This window comes from Terrapene carolina, unplaced genomic scaffold (genome assembly GCF_002925995.2).
Source record: "Terrapene carolina triunguis isolate 2854851 unplaced genomic scaffold, T_m_triunguis-2.0 Scaffold97, whole genome shotgun sequence".
NCBI classification, from domain to species: Eukaryota; Metazoa; Chordata; order Testudines; family Emydidae; genus Terrapene; species Terrapene triunguis.
Window position 1 is genome coordinate 13,260,893 of NW_020664448.1, and position 19,017 is coordinate 13,279,909.

Below are 19,017 nucleotides of genomic sequence, written 5' to 3' on the forward strand. Positions count from 1 at the left end.
ATTTATAGGTCCCCTTTTTTCTGCTGTGATGAATTTCACAGAAGCTGCTGCTGATTTTCACAGAAGACTTAAAGAGGTTGATGTGAATAAGTAAGTTAAAAAAACCAGTCTTGACAAATTCGCCTCCAGGCTCCTCAACTTTGTTTGCTGAGGGCCAAGTCCTGCAATCCTGAATCAGGCCTTGGTCAGCAAAAACTGACTTTGAAATCAATATGAGTTTTGCCTGAGTGAGGACTACAGGATTTGGATCTCAACACATTCTGTTTCCTGGGCGCACTCACCAATGAACAGTATGAGCTTTGTGATAATTTTAGTGAAAATCTTATATAATGTAATGAACATATTTTTCACGTAAAGCAGCAGCTAGTGAAAAGTTAGTATCTTCTTTCTTTGGTGGGTTCTTTCTAGTACTTTAATAAAACACAGGTTTCCGTTGCTCTTAAAAGGGCAGCCTCCCATTTTGTTGCTTATATTAATGGGAAGTTCCCCCAGTCTAACATGCAGTTTTTTCCTTCAAGTTTGTGTGAAATCTGTCTGAAACAGCATCTTCTGGAATCAACAGTCCTAGTTTGAAAGACCATGTGATTCTAATCACAGTTTAGAGCCCATCTTCTTCTGTAGCACTGGGCAACGCATGTAACGCCTGTGTTTCATTTTCCTCATTTATATCATGATACTTGTCAGCCTAATCAGGTGCATAGGAAGGAGTAACTAGCTAATATTTGTTTTGTGCTTTGTAAACTAGAACAGGACTGGCAATGGTTTTCCTATCCCAGAAATATTTTTGAGAGTTTGGAAATTTTTATTGTTCTGCCTCAGAATGAAACTGAGACTTTTGAAGTTTTTCAGTGAAAAGCCTATAGTGTGGTAGTTAGGGCACTCACCTGGGAGATGAGAGAACTGGGTTCAGGTCCCTGCTTTCCTAATTTGGAGCAGGAACTTGAATCCAGGTCTCCCACATCCTAGGTGAGTGCCCTAACCACAAGGCCATTGCCTATTCTGGGGTTTGAAGGTGTCTTCCTCTCTCTCTGGTTTTGACCAAAACTTCGCCTGAGAAACCTTTCTTTGTAAAAGTTTCATCAAAGCCAGTATGTTCCCAGGAGCAGTTTTGGTTTCACCTAATCAGCTTTTCTGACTAAAAAATAATGTTGAAAAATTCTCAACCAGCTCTAGAAAACCATGTAGTTCATACATTTTCATGCATTGTTGTGTGAAATGCTTCTGTCTTCATCCCCCGCAGTCCAATTGCTGTGCGAATCATGAATGATCAGCTGATGTTTGTGGAAAGAGCTTTCATCGATCCTCTTGGTTTACCAGGCAGGAAATTTTACAGGTAAGGCAACAAGTTATGCAGACTACTAAAAAGCACTGATTGTGCTATGACTCTTCAACTTTTTCATATTATGAACAGCGTCCTAAAATAGAAATTCTCTTGTAAACACCTCCTGCACCTTCGCCGTGGCATCGAGAGTGCTTGGTTACAAGGAACAAGAAATAAGATGAAAATAACTGTGCTGGTTACAGCAGTGTGAGGACATCCCTCTGCTGATTCCATCCCTCCTGATGGTGGAGCAGATTTGGGAGAAGGAGAGGGTGCCGAAAGACATGAGGTTGTGATCTACATCCTTTATGTAGCTCAACAACACATTTGGGCTATTGAGCTTCTCCTGTTGGGCGTAGGACTGTATTTTTAGTAATATTAAATGTCTCTGAATTTTGCTCTTAGATTTCAAAGCATTTCACAATCTTTAACACATTTATCCTCACACATCCCTGTGAGGTAGGGAAGGGCTGTTATTGCCCAGTTTTTACAGCTGTGAAACTGAGACACAGAGAAGCTAAATGACTTGTCAAAGGTCACAGGGTGAAGCAGGGATTGAACCCAGGTCTTCCCAACTCCTGTGCTAACCATTGGACCATCCTTCTTGTCAGCTAGTAAGGTTTGCTTATATCCTAGGAGGATTTTCATTTGAATGCCGTAATGCTATTCTATCTTACAAGGAGAGTACATTGTAAGATGTATAGTCATAAAGCTATGGTGATAGAACAGTTTCTCACTTTGGTGTCAAGTGTATGGCTATACCTCATTTTGCCCCAATGCCTCAGTTTCATGGAAGTACCCAGTTATCTGAGAGAAGGGATGCCAGTGGTGTGGCCCTCTGGCCAAATCAGAAGTCCTCCAATCCCAGGGCACACAAAAAATGTGATCATTACCTGTTAGGTTCACTCCCTCTGGGGCACCTGGCATTGGCTACTGTCAGTAGACAGGATATGGGCTAGATGGACCTTTGGTCTGACCCAGTATGGCCGTTCTTATGTTATGTTCTTAAAATCCAAAGCCAATCTTTATCTCTTTCTAAGCTAAATAGTGTTCAGGCATCCTTAAATGCCAACAGCCTTCCAGGAAGCAACCGCTCACCCTCCCACTACTAAATCCTTCCCCGTGCTTGCAAGGGTTTCAGCTGGAGCTGCTCACGTTTTTTTCCCCCACATAGTGTGACTTTTTGGACAGCTCAGGTTTTTGCATCATTCAGAGTGTACTGCTATTTCAGCTAAGCAGAGAAATTCAACTTGGGGGCAAACATTTTTCATTTTCCCATGAAAGGGGGGAGCCAGTAATTTTTCATTTTGGCCAAAAAATGAAATCAAAATCCACTGAAACTTCAAATGATGTTAAATTCACTGAAAATTTACTTTAAAAAAAAACAGCTCTAGTTCTAGCACAATTTTTGCTCTTTCTCTCAGTGATTCCCCCCAGCTGTGTCTCAGTAGCTCCCCTTGTTCTCCCTAATATCCCTCCTTCCCGCCTAAGGCTTTTTTCTCTTTCCCCACAGACACATTGTTTTTGCTCCGAGCAGCCACAACAAGTACGCTGGAGAGTCATTCCCAGGGATCTACGATGCCGTGTTCGATATAGAAAACAAAGCGGATCAGCGCAAAGCCTGGGAAGAAGTAAAGAGGCAGATCTCCATTGCAGCCTTCACCGTGCAGGCTGCAGCAGGGACTCTGAAGGACGTAGCATAGGGACAAGGCACCAGCAGGCTTGAACACATAGCCTAACTCTTAAAAAATGGCAGTCAGTGTACTAGACTTCCACTTTGTGCATAGTATTTACTCGGGTTGCAATATAACCAGCCTTTTGCATACAGAAGTCCCCTGGGAGTTAGTGAGAGCTGTTGGTGTTATGGGACTGTTGGTTAAGGAACCAGTGTTGGTTCTCTGAGACTGGCAAAAGATCCACTAATTTTGGGACCTCAGTTTTTGGGTTCTGAGCACTTCTGAAAATCAAGCTCCCAAGCTGCATCTGCACTAGAGAAACTAGAACCTGCCACTGGTGCAGTTTTGTTAGTGGTAGCAGGTGGAAGTCATAATGCAGACAGAGCTCAGGGGTTTAACACCATGTGTCTTAATGGTGTTCTGAGCAGGATTAAACAACATGGTAAGAATGCCTGAACTCTGTCTGCACTAGAGCTTCCATCACTGAGGCAGCTTTTGCATTGGGTCTGATCCACTATGGCTACGCCTATGACCTAATTTTCCTAGTGTGGACAATGATTTAGGGCATAGGAATTGCAGTACTGGATCAGACCCATGGTACATCTAGTCCAGTATCATGTCTCTGACAGTGGTCAGCACCACATGCTTCAGAGAAAGGTACAAGAAACTCACAGCCGTCCCCTCATAGAGATTGATATACTGTGCATCATCAGGCTTTATCTCCCTACCCATAGTCTTTGATTGTGGGTGTGATTATAAAAGATGGTGAGCACCCACAATCCCAACTTACTTCAATGGTATTAGGTGTTCTCCTCTGAAAACTCCAGTTCTAGGTGTCCCATGCTGCACATCCATAATCAGTGAACAGTTGACAATGTAGGTCCAGATGCTTTTTATGCCATTTTTAATAATCAAATGAAGTACTAAAAAAATCCATTTCTATGCAGAAGTTTTGAAAACCCTTAGGCTGAGATTTACAAAGGGGATCGGGGGGGGGGGGAGTTAGGCATCAAAATCCCTTTTTGAAATTTTCCTTCTGAAAATCCCAGACTTATGCAATATCACTACCCAGGTGCTTTTAAGAGGAAAAAGAGCCAGTAGAGAATCACCATCCCTCCTGTGATGAGCTATCTGCTCCATTTGTAACATGCCATCACTTTCCTCTCATCAGCTGTTATTCATCGTGCCCTCTTTAATTGGGAAAGCTATTTTATACCATGCTCTCACCCACCAGCTGATGTCTGATGACAGAGGCGGAAAGTGTTTTCCCAGAATGCTATTAATTACTGTTCTGAGCAGAAGGGATGGAACGCTCGGCATTTCTCCTTCAACTTCTACAGGACTAAACGACACACAATTTTTGTCTTCTGATGTTCCCAGTTAAAACTTTAATGTGAAACTTACAGTTATTTTAAATTCCAGGGATGAAGGAAGAAAGTAAAATGACCAGACAAAAAGGGAACTGAAACACTTTTCAGAAACCATACGCCGGATATAAAAAGAAGAAAATATTCTAAGAGTGGGGATTTTCCTCAGTGACTTGGCCAACATTCCCTCTCTGCCCCAGGGTGTGCAATATGGTAGCTTACCTTCAGTTCCCAAGGTGGCTGCATTTCTGTGGTTCTGGCTGCATATAAGGGTTATGAGGTCTTTCAGGCTGTCGATATAAATGGATAATATTAAAAATCACTTACACTACCCTCCACAACTCCATTTACACAGTGCCTATGTTTTGATTCATTTATTCAACCTGTCTGAAGCAATCTGTGGGTCATGTAACTGAAAAGCATCCAATCCTCAGCGTTTAAAACCTAACATGGGACAATAAAGCAGTTTGACAAAATTAAATTTGGATGAAACTTGATGTTTGGTTTGCTAGATGTCTCTCAGAAAAATAACTTCAGGGAAACCCTGCCAAATAGTTTAGCTCTGCTGTTTAAAATGGTCAGTCAGTTTTTAATTCATTTTCACTGGAAACCAGGAGGAAAAAAGCCTTACTATTAATGGGGGTGGGTTGGGGATGCTAAAAGGCAGGTTTAAATCCAGCCCAGGTTGACAGTGATCAACCATTTAGTGGCTATTTTAGTGGCTTTTGTCCAGATCCTAGGGGACAGGTGTCAACATAAGAAAAATTTCTAGCAAAACTAACTTTTAATTGCCATCTGTATTCTCAGCCTTACAAGAGAGACCATAGCTTGAACCAGGTTAGAGACTGACCTATCTTGAATGAGTGTGTTCACACAAGGGTTTAATGCAGTTAAGAACATAAGAACGGCTATAGTGGGTCAGACCAAAGGTCCATCTAGCCCAGTATCCTGTCATCCAACAATGGCCAATGCAGGTGCCACAGAGGGAATGAACAGAACAGGTAATCATCGAGTGACCCCTGTCGCCCATTCCCAGCTTCTGGCAAACAGAGGCTAGGGCACCATCCCTGCCGGTCCTGGCTAATAGCCATTAATGGACCTATCCTCCATGAACTTTAGTTCTTTTTTTAACTGTTATAGTCTTGGCCTACACAACATCCTCTGGCAAAGAGTTCCACAGGTTGACTGCGTGTTGTGTGAAAAAATACTTCCTTTTTATGGGAAGGAGTAAATAACACTTCCTTATTTACTTTCTCTACACCAGTCATGATTTTATAGACCTCTATCATGTCCCTCCTCAGTCATCTCTTTTCCAAGCTGAAAAGTCCCAGTCTTATTAATCTCTCCTCATATGGCAGCCATTCCATACCCCTAATAATTTTTGTTGTCCTTTTCTGAACCTTTTCCAATTCCAATATATCTTTTTTGAGATGGGGTGACCACATCTGCAAGCAGTATTCAAGATGTGGGCGAACCATGGATTTATATAGAGGCAACATGATATTTTCTGTCTTCTTAGCTATCCCTTTGTTAATGATTCCTTACATTCTGTGCGCTTTTTTTTTTCACTGCCGCTGCACATTGAGTGGATGTTCTCAGAGAACTATCCACAATGACTCCAAGATCTCCTTCTTGAGTGGTAACAGCTAATTTAGACTACATCATTTTATATGTATAGTTGGGATTATGTTTTCCAATGTGAATTACTTTGCATTTATCAATGTTGAATTTCATCTGCCATTTTGTTGCCCAGTCACCCAGTTTTGTGAGATCCTTTTGTAGCTCTTTGCAGTTTGCTTGGGACTTAACTATCTTGAGTAGTTTTGTATCATCCACAAAATTTTGCCACCTCATGGTGTATCCCTTTTTCCAGATCATTTATGAATATGTTGAATAGGACTGATCCTAGAACAGACCCCTGGGGGACACCACTATTTACCTCTCTCCATTCTGAAAACTGACCATTTATTCCTACCCTTTGTTTCCTATCTTTTACCAATCCATTAGAGAACCTTCCCTCTTATCCCATGACAGCTTACTTTGCTTAAGAGCCTTTGGTGAGGGACCTTGTCAAAGGCTTTCTGAAAATCTAAGTACACTATATCCACTGGATCCCCCTTGTCCACATGCTTGTTGACCCCCTCAAAGAATTCTAGTAGATTGGTGAGGCATGATTTCCCTTTACAAAAAAACATGTTGACTCTTCCCCAACAAATTATGTTGATCTTATGTGTCTGACAATTTCATTCTTTCCTACAGTTTCAATCAGTTTGCCCAGTACTGAAGTCAGGCTTACCAGCCTGTAATTGCTGGGATCACTCATGGAGCCCTTTTAAAAAATTGACATCACATTAGCTATCCTCCAGTCATTTGGTACAGAAGTTGATTTACATGATAGTTCTTCAGAACTCTTGGGTGAATACCATCTGGTCCTGGTGACTTATTACTGTTTAGTTTATCAATTTGTTCCAATACCTCCTCTAATGACACCTCAATCTCGGACAGTTCCTCAGATTTGTCATCTAAAAAGAATGGCTCAGGTTTGGGAATCTCCCTCACATCCTCAGCCATGGGGACCGATGCAAAGAATTCATTTAGTTTCTCTGCAATGGCCTTATCATCCCTGAGTGCTCCTTTAGCATTTCGATCATCCAGTGGCCCCACTGGTTGTTTTGCAGGCTTCCTGCTTCTGATGTACTTAAAAAAAATTTTGATATTACTTTTTGAGTCTTTGGCTAGCTGTTCTTCAAATTCTTTTTTGGCCTTCCTAATTATATTTTTACACTTCATTTGCCAGGGTTTATGCTCCTTTCTAATTTCCTCACTCGGATTTAATTTCCACTTTTTAAAGGATGCCTTTTTTGTCTCTCACTGCTTCTTTTACTTTGTTGTTTAGCCACGATGCCACTTTTTTGGTTCTCTTACTATGTTTTTTAATTTGTGGTATACATTTAAGTTGAGCCTCTATTATGGTGTCTTTAAGAAGTTTCCATGCAGCTTGCAGCCATTTTCATCATCTCTAAACTAGGCCATATTTTTAGAGTGAAACCTGAGCACAGCCCTTGAACTGTGGATACGGATATAATCCCCCTTTCCTTAATCTGTAGGCAGCAGATTGTCAGGGTAGGAAAGAATTGCCACCAGCTACTAGTGCCCCAAGGAAAAAAGTCTGACGTTGAAGCCTGTGTGTTATCTGAGAGTTGGTGACAGTCAAAACTAGCATATTTCTAACACAAGGATGGATGGATGTCAGTCAACGATTTTGAATGGCTTTGGAAGAAACAATAATAGTTCAAATTGATCCTGGTGTAATTCCTGGTGCTTCAGTGGATTACAACACTGATGATTTTGTCTCATTCATTCTTGATGTTAAAACCCACTCTAATTAACTTGGTTTTCTAAAATTTAAATCAGAATGCTTTTCACTGAGGGTATGTCTACACTACGAAATTAGGTCGATTTAATAGAATTTTTTAGAAATCGATTTGATACAGTTGATTGTGTGTGTCCCCACTAAGCACATTAAGTCGGCGGTGTGTGTCCACAGTACCGAGGCTAGCGTTGCACTGTGGTAGCTATCCCACAGTTCCCGCAGTCTCCACCACCCATTGGAATTCTGGGTTGAGCTCCCAATGCCTGATGGGGCAAAAACATTGTCACGGGTGGTTCTGGGTACATGTCGTCAGGCCCCCTCCCTCCCTCTGTGAAAGCAACGGCAAAAAATTGTTTCTTGCCTTTTTTCCTGGGTTACCCATGCAGATGACATACCACAGCAAGCATGGAGCCCGCTCAGCTCACTGTCACCGTATGTCTCCTGAGTGCTGCTGGCAGACGCGGTACTGCAGTGCTACACAGCAGCATCCCCTTGCCTTGCCTTGCCTCGGTGAGGTTGGTCGGGGGCGCCTGGACAAAAATGGGAACGAGTCTAGGTCATTCTCTTCTTTAAGTTTCATCTAATGGAGATTCAGTCCTGCCTGGAATATCATGCCAGCTGGAGGCTTCTGCCTCAGGCTGCTCTCCCAGTCGGCAGCACCACGTGGTTGCACCTACCCAAGCCTACCCCTTGCTCCCATGGCTCATGAAGCCTGGACAGTAGTAAGGAGCAGTTTAACTATAGGCTGAGCAAGTGCATAATGGTGGTAGAATGTGCCTTTGGACATTTAAAAGCTCGCTGGCGCAGTTTACTGACTCGGTTAGACCTCAGCAAAACCAATATTCCCATTGTTATTACTGCTTGCTGTGTGCTCCACAATATCTGTGAGAGTAAGGGGGAGATTTTTATGGCGGGGTGGGAGGTTGAGGCAAATCACCTGGCTGCTGATTACATGCAGCCAGACACCAGGGCAGTTAGAAGAGCACAGCAGGGCGCGCTGTGCATCAGAGAAGCTTTGAAAAACAGTTTCATGACTGGCCAGGCTATGGTATGAAAGTTCTGTTTGTTTCTCCTTGATAAAAACCCGCCCCCTGGGTTCACTCTACTTCACTGTAAGCCAACCGCCCTCCCCTCCCCCCTTTGATCTCCGCTTGCAGAGGCAATAGTCATCATTGTTGTTTCAAATTCATGCATTCTTTATTCGTCACACAAATGGGGGGATAACTGCCAAGGTAGCCCGGGAGGGGTGGGGGAGGACGGAAGCACAGGGGTGGGGTAGTTGTAGGGGCACCCCCTAGAATGGCATGCAGCTCATCATACGAGCGGCATGTCTGGGGCTCGGAGCAGCCGTTTGCCTCTCTGGTTCTTTGGTAGGCTTGCCTGAGCTCCTTAAGTTTCACGCGGCACTGTTGCGGGTCCCTGTCATAACCTCTGTCCTTCATGCCCTTGGAGATTTTTTCAAATATTCCGGCATTTCGTCTTTTGGAACGGAGTTTGCATAGCACGGATTCGTCTCCCCATAGCGATCAGATGCAGTACCTCCCGTTCGGTCCATGCTGGAGCTCTTTTGCGATTCTGGGACTCCATGGTCACCTGTGCTGATGAGTTCTGCATGGTCACCTGTGCTGATCAGCTCGCCATGCTGGGCAAACAGGAAATGAAATTCAAAAGTTCGCGGGGCTTTTCCTGTTTACCTAGCCAGTGCATCTGAGTTGTCCAGAGCGGTCACAATGGAGCACTCTGGGATAGCTCCCAGAGGCCAGTATCGTCAAATTGCATCCACACTACCCCAAATTCGACCCAGCAGGGTCGATTTCAGCGCTAATCCCCTCGTCGGGGAGGAGTACAGAAATCGATTTTAAGAGCCCTTTAAGTCGACAAAAATGGCTTCGTCGTGTGGACGGGTGCAGGGTTAAATCAATCTAATGCTGCTAAATTTGACCTAAACTCATAGTGTAGACCAGGGCTGAGTGGAGAAGAAGAAAGGAGAAAGTGAGTCTTATGATTATAAACAAGACAGTGAGCATAGACATGGACCCTGCACTTTCCACTTTTAGGTCCTCAAAAATCCATTTCATGTGTGAATGGGTGGACTAGGCCCAAAGGCCCCCTGCTGGAGGCCTCAGGGTTATGCCACACCCATCCCAGGAGCAGTGGAGAGGTCCTCCAAGCAGGCTAGAGTGGCTGCAGGGGAAGCAGCCAGGAGGGCCATATAAAAGGAGCTGCAGAACAGTGTACTAGTTAGTTGCTGCATGGAGCAGGAGAAGAATGGACTGCAGGCCTGGCTGCCTGGAAGAGCAGCAGGGCTATGGACAGCTAAGTCTGCTGGCAGGGACTGGGGAAGCGAGAGGCTCCTGGCTGGCTGCTAGGGACTGAGTAAAGACTGAGCCTGGAGAGGGCTATGTAAAGATAGTGTTGCTAGGGAGGAAGCCCTGGGGATACAGCCCCATACCATGGCTAGACTACTTAAAGACTAAAGCTCAAGGGAGAGCTTAGAGAGAGACACTACCAGAGAGGTACTGAGATAGGCCTATGTGGTCTGTATATCGCAGAAGGGGTTTGTGCTGGCTAATGTGCAGACAGTGTGACTCGGCTGAGTCACTGAGAACCACTGAAAGGGGTCTCCAGATCTAAAGAACAGAGGTATGCCCAATCAGAAGGGGGCACTCATGAGAGGTGGGTGCAAACCCCATTACAGCTGCCTTATACAGTCTTGATTGTATAATAAGCCACTTTTGTTGCTCCCCTTCCTTGACTTCTGTCCACCTATTTGTCCATTGTTAGATTGTGAGCTCCTCAGGGCAGGAACGTTCCTTCTGGTACAGATGAAGAGTACAGTAGTGTAGTGGTAAAAACAGGTGGGTAAACTAACCTAAACTCAACTTCATATTCCCTCATATGAGAAGCAGATGAAAACTTAATTTGCCCATATTTACTGTCAATTATACTCATGGAACGTTTCTAGCACATCCTGGCCACTAGCACAAATAGTAATGGTGTAGCAACTTGAGGGGGGAGCTTTTGGTTTGCTACATTGCTCTATGCTTATTTGTCAGTTTGCGGCTGTTAGCACTCTGCTTTTCAAAGACTGGGACAACATTCATGGATGCTCTGGTAGTTGTCCCAAACAGAAGCAGAGACATGTTCACCATAGATAAAACCATCAGACCCATTTCACTTGTACATAATCAAACTCTTAGGTGTAGTGCTCATCACAATTTGTACAATGTCAGCCTCCCGCCACTTACAAGGTTCAGAATGACCAATCCTGATGAGCAATATAACTCTACTGGGAAACTTTCAAATAATGTTGAAGATTGACATGGGAGCTGTCTGTGTGTGGCAAAAGAGTTCATGTCCAGATCTCAGTCCCTTGCTCCTCAGGCTAGTAGGAGGGGGTGTGGGAGCACCCAAAGTTACACTTCAGCAATACTCCACTTGCCAATTGATTGAGCAGCAGTGACACACTTTAAAGTGAAATGCCTATCCGTTCCACCCACCCAATCTATTGCAACTTTGAGAAGACCCACAAATGAGGACATTCAAATTACCCACTCAACCAGTTGTTATATATTCAACCTCCATTGCCTACTTCTCTGACAAGTGCTTTCTCCTATGCCACCCCTTATGAGTTGGAAACACTCCAGATCAAAATCTGTAAGCCACCAACCTTGTCTTCCAAGTTGCTGCCCACATCTCCACTCTTCCCTAACGCGTCCAATAAACCACATCCTGATAACGGCTAGGCAAATGGAGACCTGTGATAACTACGGCCTGGATAAAAATCTATCTTGTCTTTTAGACCATCAGCTCTTAAGAGCAGGGACTGTCCTTTATTATTGGGTAACATCACTGTAGTTAAATAGTCAACTAATTTCAATCTTAACAGCTGTTTTTTTATATTTTTTAATTGTTCTAAAATCCATATGCCCAACTCAGATTGGCTTGGAGATTGCTGTGCCTCATGGGGAGCTGGGTAGGGTTAGTAGTCTAAAATCTGAGGTTGTATGAGCAAGGGTTTTGGGTATACAGATCCCATCGAATTGACATAAAAAATTTGTGATTTTTATAATGTTAACGAACACATTAGTCCTAAACATCAGCTTTAACTCCAGCTTCTTTGGGTATGTCTACACTGCAAACAAAAGGTGTGATTGTAGCATGTGTAGACTTACTTTTCTAAATTGAATCTAGCTGGCATAGCTAACCATAGTAGTGAATACATGGCATGGGCTAGTAACCCACATACATATCCAGGCTCCTTGACATGATTGTACTCGGGTTGCTACCCTGTACTGCCACATCTTCACTGCTGTCACACATGCGAGCTAGATCAAAGCTAGCACAGGTACGCCTATCCGTGCTACTATAATACCTTCACTTGCAGTGTAGACAGGCATGTTGAGTCACTCCCCAACCCACTCCAACAGACATCCCAGAACTCTGTCAGTCCAGATGAGATGGTGTACTGTGATGTCACAGCAGATGGGTATGGTTGGAGAAACTGGCAGAAGTTGTCCTTGGAGCATGCTTAGTGAACAGCAGCTGGCTATGCCTGGTCTGTACTCAACCACTTGATGTACTTTACACAAACTGCCTGAGGCTTAGTCTTCACTACCATCTTATGTTGGTATAACTACGTTGCCCAGGGAATTTCCACACCCCTGCCTGGGCGACACAGTTATAACTGACATAAGCGCCGGTGTAGACAGCGCTCGGGGAGGTGGAGTATCTATGCTGACAGGCATAGGTAGCATCTTCACTAAGTACTACAGCAGTGCTGCTGCAGCACTGTAAGTGTAAAAAGAACAGGAGTACTTGTGGCACCTTAGAGACTAACAAATTTATTAGAGCATAAGCTTTCGTGGGCTACAACCCACTTCTTCGGGTTGTAGCCCACGAAAGCTTATGCTCTAATAAATGTTAGTCTCTAAGGTGCCACAAGTACTCCTGTTCTTTTTGCGGATACAGACTAACACGGCTGCTACTCTGAAACCTGTAAGTGTAAACAGGCCCTTAGTGTTGCCAGATGTTATCGCTCCTTAACCCTTGTCCTAAAGATTCCCTCTGAAGTGTGACCTGCACTTCTATCTCACAGTGCACTATTATACCAGAGTGTACAAATCCCCATGGCAAGAAAAGACTGTTTGCTCCTCAACTTGTGCAACTTGTGTAACTCAGCACAGAAACGACAGGTCCATGTACCTATGAGCTATGGCAACCTGTTCCAGACAATCCCTGCACCAGTGAATACATCTGGCCCTAGCATAGAGAAGGCATACAGATGAACGAGAGAATATAATTATGTGGACAACATGCCACACGGAATGGCATATGTACTTCAGCATTCCTCATGTCTGTTTACTATAGCATAGTCCTGACCGAATAATCCTTTAGTACATTTTCAGTGGCTCTTGCCAACTCCAGGTGGCAAAGTGAAAGTTGCTGTTGTGTACCTTTAGTCTGTGTTTTCCAATAAATACCCTCAGTGTTCTGCAAGGGTCTGAGGTACTGGCTCCAACCTTCACTTTGTGTTAATGAAGTTTTTGAGCAGTGAACTGTATGTTTGTACTCTACCTAGCACAATGGACCCTACCTGGGTGAGGCCTTCAGGCACGCTCTCAATATAAATGTTGAATAATAAAATCCGGATGACTGAAAAAAGGCTAATGTAGTGCCCATCTTTAAAAAAGGGAAGGAGGAGGATCTGGGGAACTACAGGCCAGTCAGCCTCACCTCAGTCCCTGGAAAAATCATGGAGCAGGTCCTCAAGGAATCAATTCTGAAGCACTAAGAGGAGAGGAAAGTGATCAGGAACAATCAGCATGGATTCACCAAGGGCAAGTCATGCCTGACTAACCTAATTGCCTTCTATGAGGAGATAACTGGCTCTGTGGATGAGGGGAAAGCAGTGGATGTGTTATTCCTTGACTTTAGCAAAGCTTTTGATACAGTCTCCCACAGTATTCTTGCCGGAAAGTTAAAGAAGTATGGGCTGGATGAATGGACTATGAGGTGGATAGAAAGCTGGCTAGATTGTCGGGCTCAACGAGTAGTGATCAATGGCTCCATGTCTAGTTGGCAGCCGGTCAAGTGGAGTGCCCCAAGGGTCGGTCCTGGGGCCAGTTTTGTTCAATATCTTCATTAATGATCTGGAGGATGGCGTGGACTGCACTCTCCACAAGTTTGCAGATGACACTAAACTGGGAGGAGTGGTAGATACGCTGGAGGGTAGGGATAGGATATAGAAGGACGTAGACAAATTAGAGGATTGGGCCAAAAGAAACCTGATGAGGTTCAACAAGGACAAGTGCAGAGTCCTGCACTTAGGACGGAAGAATCCCATGCACTGCTACAGATTAGGGACTGAATGGCTAGGGAGTGGTTCTGCAGAAAAGGACTTAGGGGTTACAATGGACGAGAAGCTGGATATGAGTCAACAGTGTGCCCTTGTTGCCAAGAAGGCTAATGGCATTTTGGGCTACTGGCAATGCCCCTACTTATACAGATCAAGGGACGTGATCATTCCCCTCTATTCAACATTGGTGAGGCCTCATCTGTGTCCAGTCTTGGGCCCCACACTACAAGAAGGATGTGGAAAAATTGGAAAGAGTCCAGCGGAGGGTAACATAAATGATTAGGGGGCTGGAACACATGACTTATGAGGAGAGGCTGAGGGAACTGGGATTGTTTAGTCTGCAGAAGAGAAGAATGAGGAGGGATTTGATAGCTGTTTTCAACTACCTGAAAGGGGGTTCCAAAGAGGATGGATCTAGACTGTTCTCACTGGTAGCAGATGACAGAACAAGGAGTAATGGTCTCAAGTTGCAGTGGGGGAGGTTTAGGTTGGATATTAGGAAAAACTTTTTCACCGGGAGGTTGGTGAAGCATTGGAATGGGTTACCTAGGGAAGTGGTGGAATCTCCTTCCTTAGAGGTTTTTAAGGTCAGTCTTGACAAAGCCCTGACTGGGATGATTTAGTTGGGGGTTGGTCCTGCTTTGAGCAGGGGGTTGGACTAGATGACCTCCCGAGGTCCCTTCCAACCCTGATATTCTATGATTCTATATAGCATTAGGTATGCCTGATACTTAAAATACACAATAGCTGGATTTCCTGCCCAAAGAGCTCACAATCTAAAATATAACAAGACTAAAAGAGGAGGAAATGATAACAAAGGAAAGGACATCAATTATGTGGTCACTTTAATTCACTGTGTCTACATTTAAGGTAGGTCAGATTTTTTTTTATTATCTAGAGATATTTGCAATTCCTAAGCACAATGGAGGCGGCTTACATTTGGACAGGATTTCCTTGCTTCGAGTGGGATGTCAGACTCCTTCTCATCCCCACTTCAGTGCTCCTATGGTCATACATAAAAATGTAGCATCATTACATTAAAAGGTGCATGTGCAATGCATTTAAGTGTGGCAGTGCTATATAGCTACATAAACAAGATAGGGAAGAGTTTTAGTTTTATTAATAGTTTTGTAAACCTGACAATATATGATTGAAGTTTTTGGTTTTTTTAAACTTTAGACTATTCCTTCTGGAGCAGTTACATTCTACTGTATTAACCTTGAACGTTGGCACATTATCTCAGACTCCATTGTATCTTTCTGTAATTATGTTTGAAAATCCTTGCCACTTAAAGTTTGGAAATAGATTCATAGATTCCAAGGCCAGAAGGGACCATTGTGATCATCTAGTCCAACCTCCTAACACAGGCCATAGAACTTCCCCAGAATAATTCCTACAGCATAGCTGTTAGAAAGCCATTCAATCTTGATTTTAAAACTGTCAGTGATGGAGAATCCACCACAACTGCGGATAAATTATTCCAATGGTTATAGCTTTTTTGTTTGCACAGCATATTAATATCACTCCTCCCTAAATGGTTAATACTGCAGCTATCAGGCTGGAATGAGTGTTTCATTGCAATTTATAAACTCTTTGAAGCCAGCAGTTCATAATGCAAGTGCTGACATCCTATTAATTTGTGCCATTATCATTAAAGAATAATTCTGAACCAAGTGCTTTTACTATAGGTAATTTTCATTAGTGGTTGCCCTTAATGTTAATTACTGTCACAAAAGTGGGCATAAAGGAAATTTAATGAAGGACATGTAGAGTTTTAGTTAAAATGTTTTCTCCATTAAGCACAATATCATTTGATTAAAAAACATTCCATTTATTTAAAAAGCATTAGATGCTATAAAAAAGTCTCTACACAGGAAACTGCTGAAAGCAGAAAGGCTCATTTTGTTTTTGAACAAATACATGACTGCAGTTTCTCTAGAAAAAAAAAATATAGGCTGTTAGCTTATGGAACATTTTATACCAAAATGATATTTGCAGTAAAGTCACCATAACTTTACAATATGTTTATCAAAGCCAAAAGCTGTCCTAAAATAATTAAAATACTTTTAGCCTAAAGTTATGTAAGTAAAAGGGATGGCTATGCTGAAATTCACGTTTGAATAACAATGGCTGTAATTTTGATATTTAAACATGGAATAATTTTTCAAATATAGATTTTTAAGTAGTTTGTGAGGAGGACATGGTACCTTCTACCTGCAGCATATGGCTGGTTTAGCAACTTCTTCCTCTCTGCTCTAGATGCACAGAGATGGTGGAGCGCTGTGCTGGAGGAAGGAAGGCACAAGAGATATGGCAGGCAGGTGAAAATGTGAGAGGGAATAACAGAAAGCAGCAGGAGCTGCAGGAAGAGAGAGGAGGAGAAGCCTCTTATGTACCTCTCTAGCACCCTCAGGAATCTGGACTGATTAACACCAGCTTCTCAGGGAGCTTCCTGTTTCCTGCTGCTTCCCTGAACCCACTTGAGGAGAACAGGCAGTCAACTGAAGTAGTAGGAGCCAGTTAGGCCCTTAAGACGCTGATATCTTCCCTCACTCAGGCCCTGCTACCAGCCTGCTTATTTGTCCCCTTCAATTGAGTGTTGAGAGCCACTATAGCTGGCACAGAACAGCAGTCATGAGTGAAAGAAGAAAACGCCCCTCTGGGGCAGCAGTCAGAAAAAAAAAAGAAAACAAAGGAAGCTTTTCTATCTAAGCAGGAAGGTGGTCTCCTGAGATACATAGGCACAAATGTTCACGGTGAGTCTTCCGGCCCCAGTGAGGGTGTGAGTGGTGAGGGGATGCCTGATCTTCCAGTTAGTCAGAGTGCAGGTGACCTGGCAGCTACTGCAGCATCCATATCTCCATCTCAAATGGATGTAACCATGCACATTCCTGAAGAAAAGTGTAGATCGGAGAAGTGTGTGGTGGAGGCGCAAGAAAGAGCTGCTGCTGAGTTTAGTTCCTTAAGTCTAGATGATCCAGGACTGTGGACCCACTTGAGCAGTAGCCTGAGGGACTTCCTTGTACTGCATGGGCCACAGCAAGTGAAAAACTTCATGTTCCCCAAAGACAATGAAAATAGAAGTTTCCATCCAACACATTACTGGCGTGAAATCCCCAATGGTGACAAAGTGGAGAGGCCATGGCTTATGTACTCAAAAACCCAGAATGCTGCATACTGTTTTTGTTGCAAACTCTTCCAGTCTAATGTTCCAGCCACATTGAGTTGGACAGGAACAAAGGACTGGAAAATCTGGCTAGAAACCTGACATGCCATGAGAAGGCAGCAAATCACCAGAGAGCATTCCATAGGTAGAAAGAGCTTGAGATGAGACTAAGGTTAAAGGCCACCATAAATGATCAGCATCAAGAGAAGATTGCATCAGAGTCTCTTTACTGGCAAAAAGTTCTGAAAAGGCTCATTGCCATTGTGAGAATGCTTGCTACCCAAAACCTAGCACTGCGTGGCACCTCAGATCAGCTCTATGTGCCAGACAATGGAAACTTCCTTAAAATTGTGGAGCTGATGGCTGAGTTTGATGCTGGACTCCAGGAGCATCTAAGAAGAGTCACCACCCAAGAAATGTACACACACCACTACCGTGGAAAAACAATTCAAAATGAGATCATACAGTTACTGGCAACAAAAGTCAAACAGAAGATTGTGGCAGATCTGAAATCAGCAAGCTATTACTCTGTTATTCTGGACTGCACACCTGACATCAGCCATACGGAACAAATTAATGGTGCATGGGGGCGTCATTTGAGCTCCCCGCCTCAGGTGCCAAAATGTTGTGGGCCGGCCCTGCTCACAAGCCATGAAAACAGGTGCTGGGATCGGAGTCTATCTAAACAAAAACTGATGGACAACTTGCCCAAATCTGGCATAATTTCTAGCTTGCCGACTGATGGCATAATGGGAGCACATGTGTGCACTGAAGACCAAGTTGCCACCTTACATGTGTCTAGGATAGGAGCCTTAGCCAGGAAGGCTGCAGAAGCCACTTGCAATCTTGCAGCATGTGCTATTGCTCTGTGTGGCAGGATAACATTAGCCAAATTGTAGCACAGGCGAATACATGAGGCTATCCAAGATGATATCCACTGTGCAGAAACTGGGAGCCTCTTCATCCTGTCTGTGATTGCTACAAAGAGCTGGGAAGGAACTGGTTGGACCTGTTGAGGTAGAACGCCAGCATTCTCTTGACAACCAGAGTATAGCCTTTCCTCATTTTTATTCAAGTGTGGTTTGGGAAAGAATGAAGTTAGGTAAACTGCTTGGTTAATATTGAATCTACACACCACTTTTGAGACAAAACTTCAGATGAGAATGCAGGTAAACTTTGTCTTTAAAGAAAACAGCATTAAAAGGGCCAGACATCGTGGCCTGCAGATCACCTAACCTTCTAGCACAAGTGATGGCCACCAAAAGTGCTACCTTCATTGAAAGGTACAGTAAAGAGCAAAAGACTCAAAACGAGGACTCTCATGCTTTGACAATACCAAATTTAGGATCTTATGCCTAAGGATACAATTTTTCAAAGCCTTTCAAAAATCTTATTGACATTCTATTAGAAAAGACAGAGCAGTTATCCACCTGAGGGTGGAAGGCCGAGATAACTGCTAGGTGGACCTTGATGGAACTAACTGCCAAATCTTGCTGTTTTAGGTATAAAAGATAGTCCAAAATATGCTAGATTTGCCATTGCATTCTTCAAACTCCAGACTGAGACCAAATAGAGAAACACTTCCACTTAGAAAGGCAAGAAGATCTAGTAGATAGCTTTCTGCTATTCACCAGCAGATCTTGAACCTCTTTTGAATAAGATTCCTCCACAGGATCTAACCCTGGAGCATCCATGTCATTAGATGGAGTGCTTGCAGGTTTGTACAGAGCAGGCGACCATGGTCTTGGGAAATTAG

General features: G+C 43.5%; 1 protein-coding gene across 1 annotated transcript in view; it reads left to right on the plus strand.

Annotated features, from left to right (window-relative positions):
- LOC112117311 (N-acetylated-alpha-linked acidic dipeptidase 2-like) overlaps positions 1-4,823 on the plus strand; it is a 46,270-nt gene extending 41,447 nt beyond the window's left edge. Inside the window, 3 exon segments of the mRNA XM_026651649.1 lie at positions 9-90; positions 1,241-1,333; positions 2,835-4,823. Coding sequence (XP_026507434.1) covers positions 9-90; positions 1,241-1,333; positions 2,835-3,024 — 365 coding nt within the window. The 3' untranslated portion in view covers positions 3,025-4,823.
- The last annotated feature ends 14,194 nt before the right edge of the window (positions 4,824-19,017 follow it).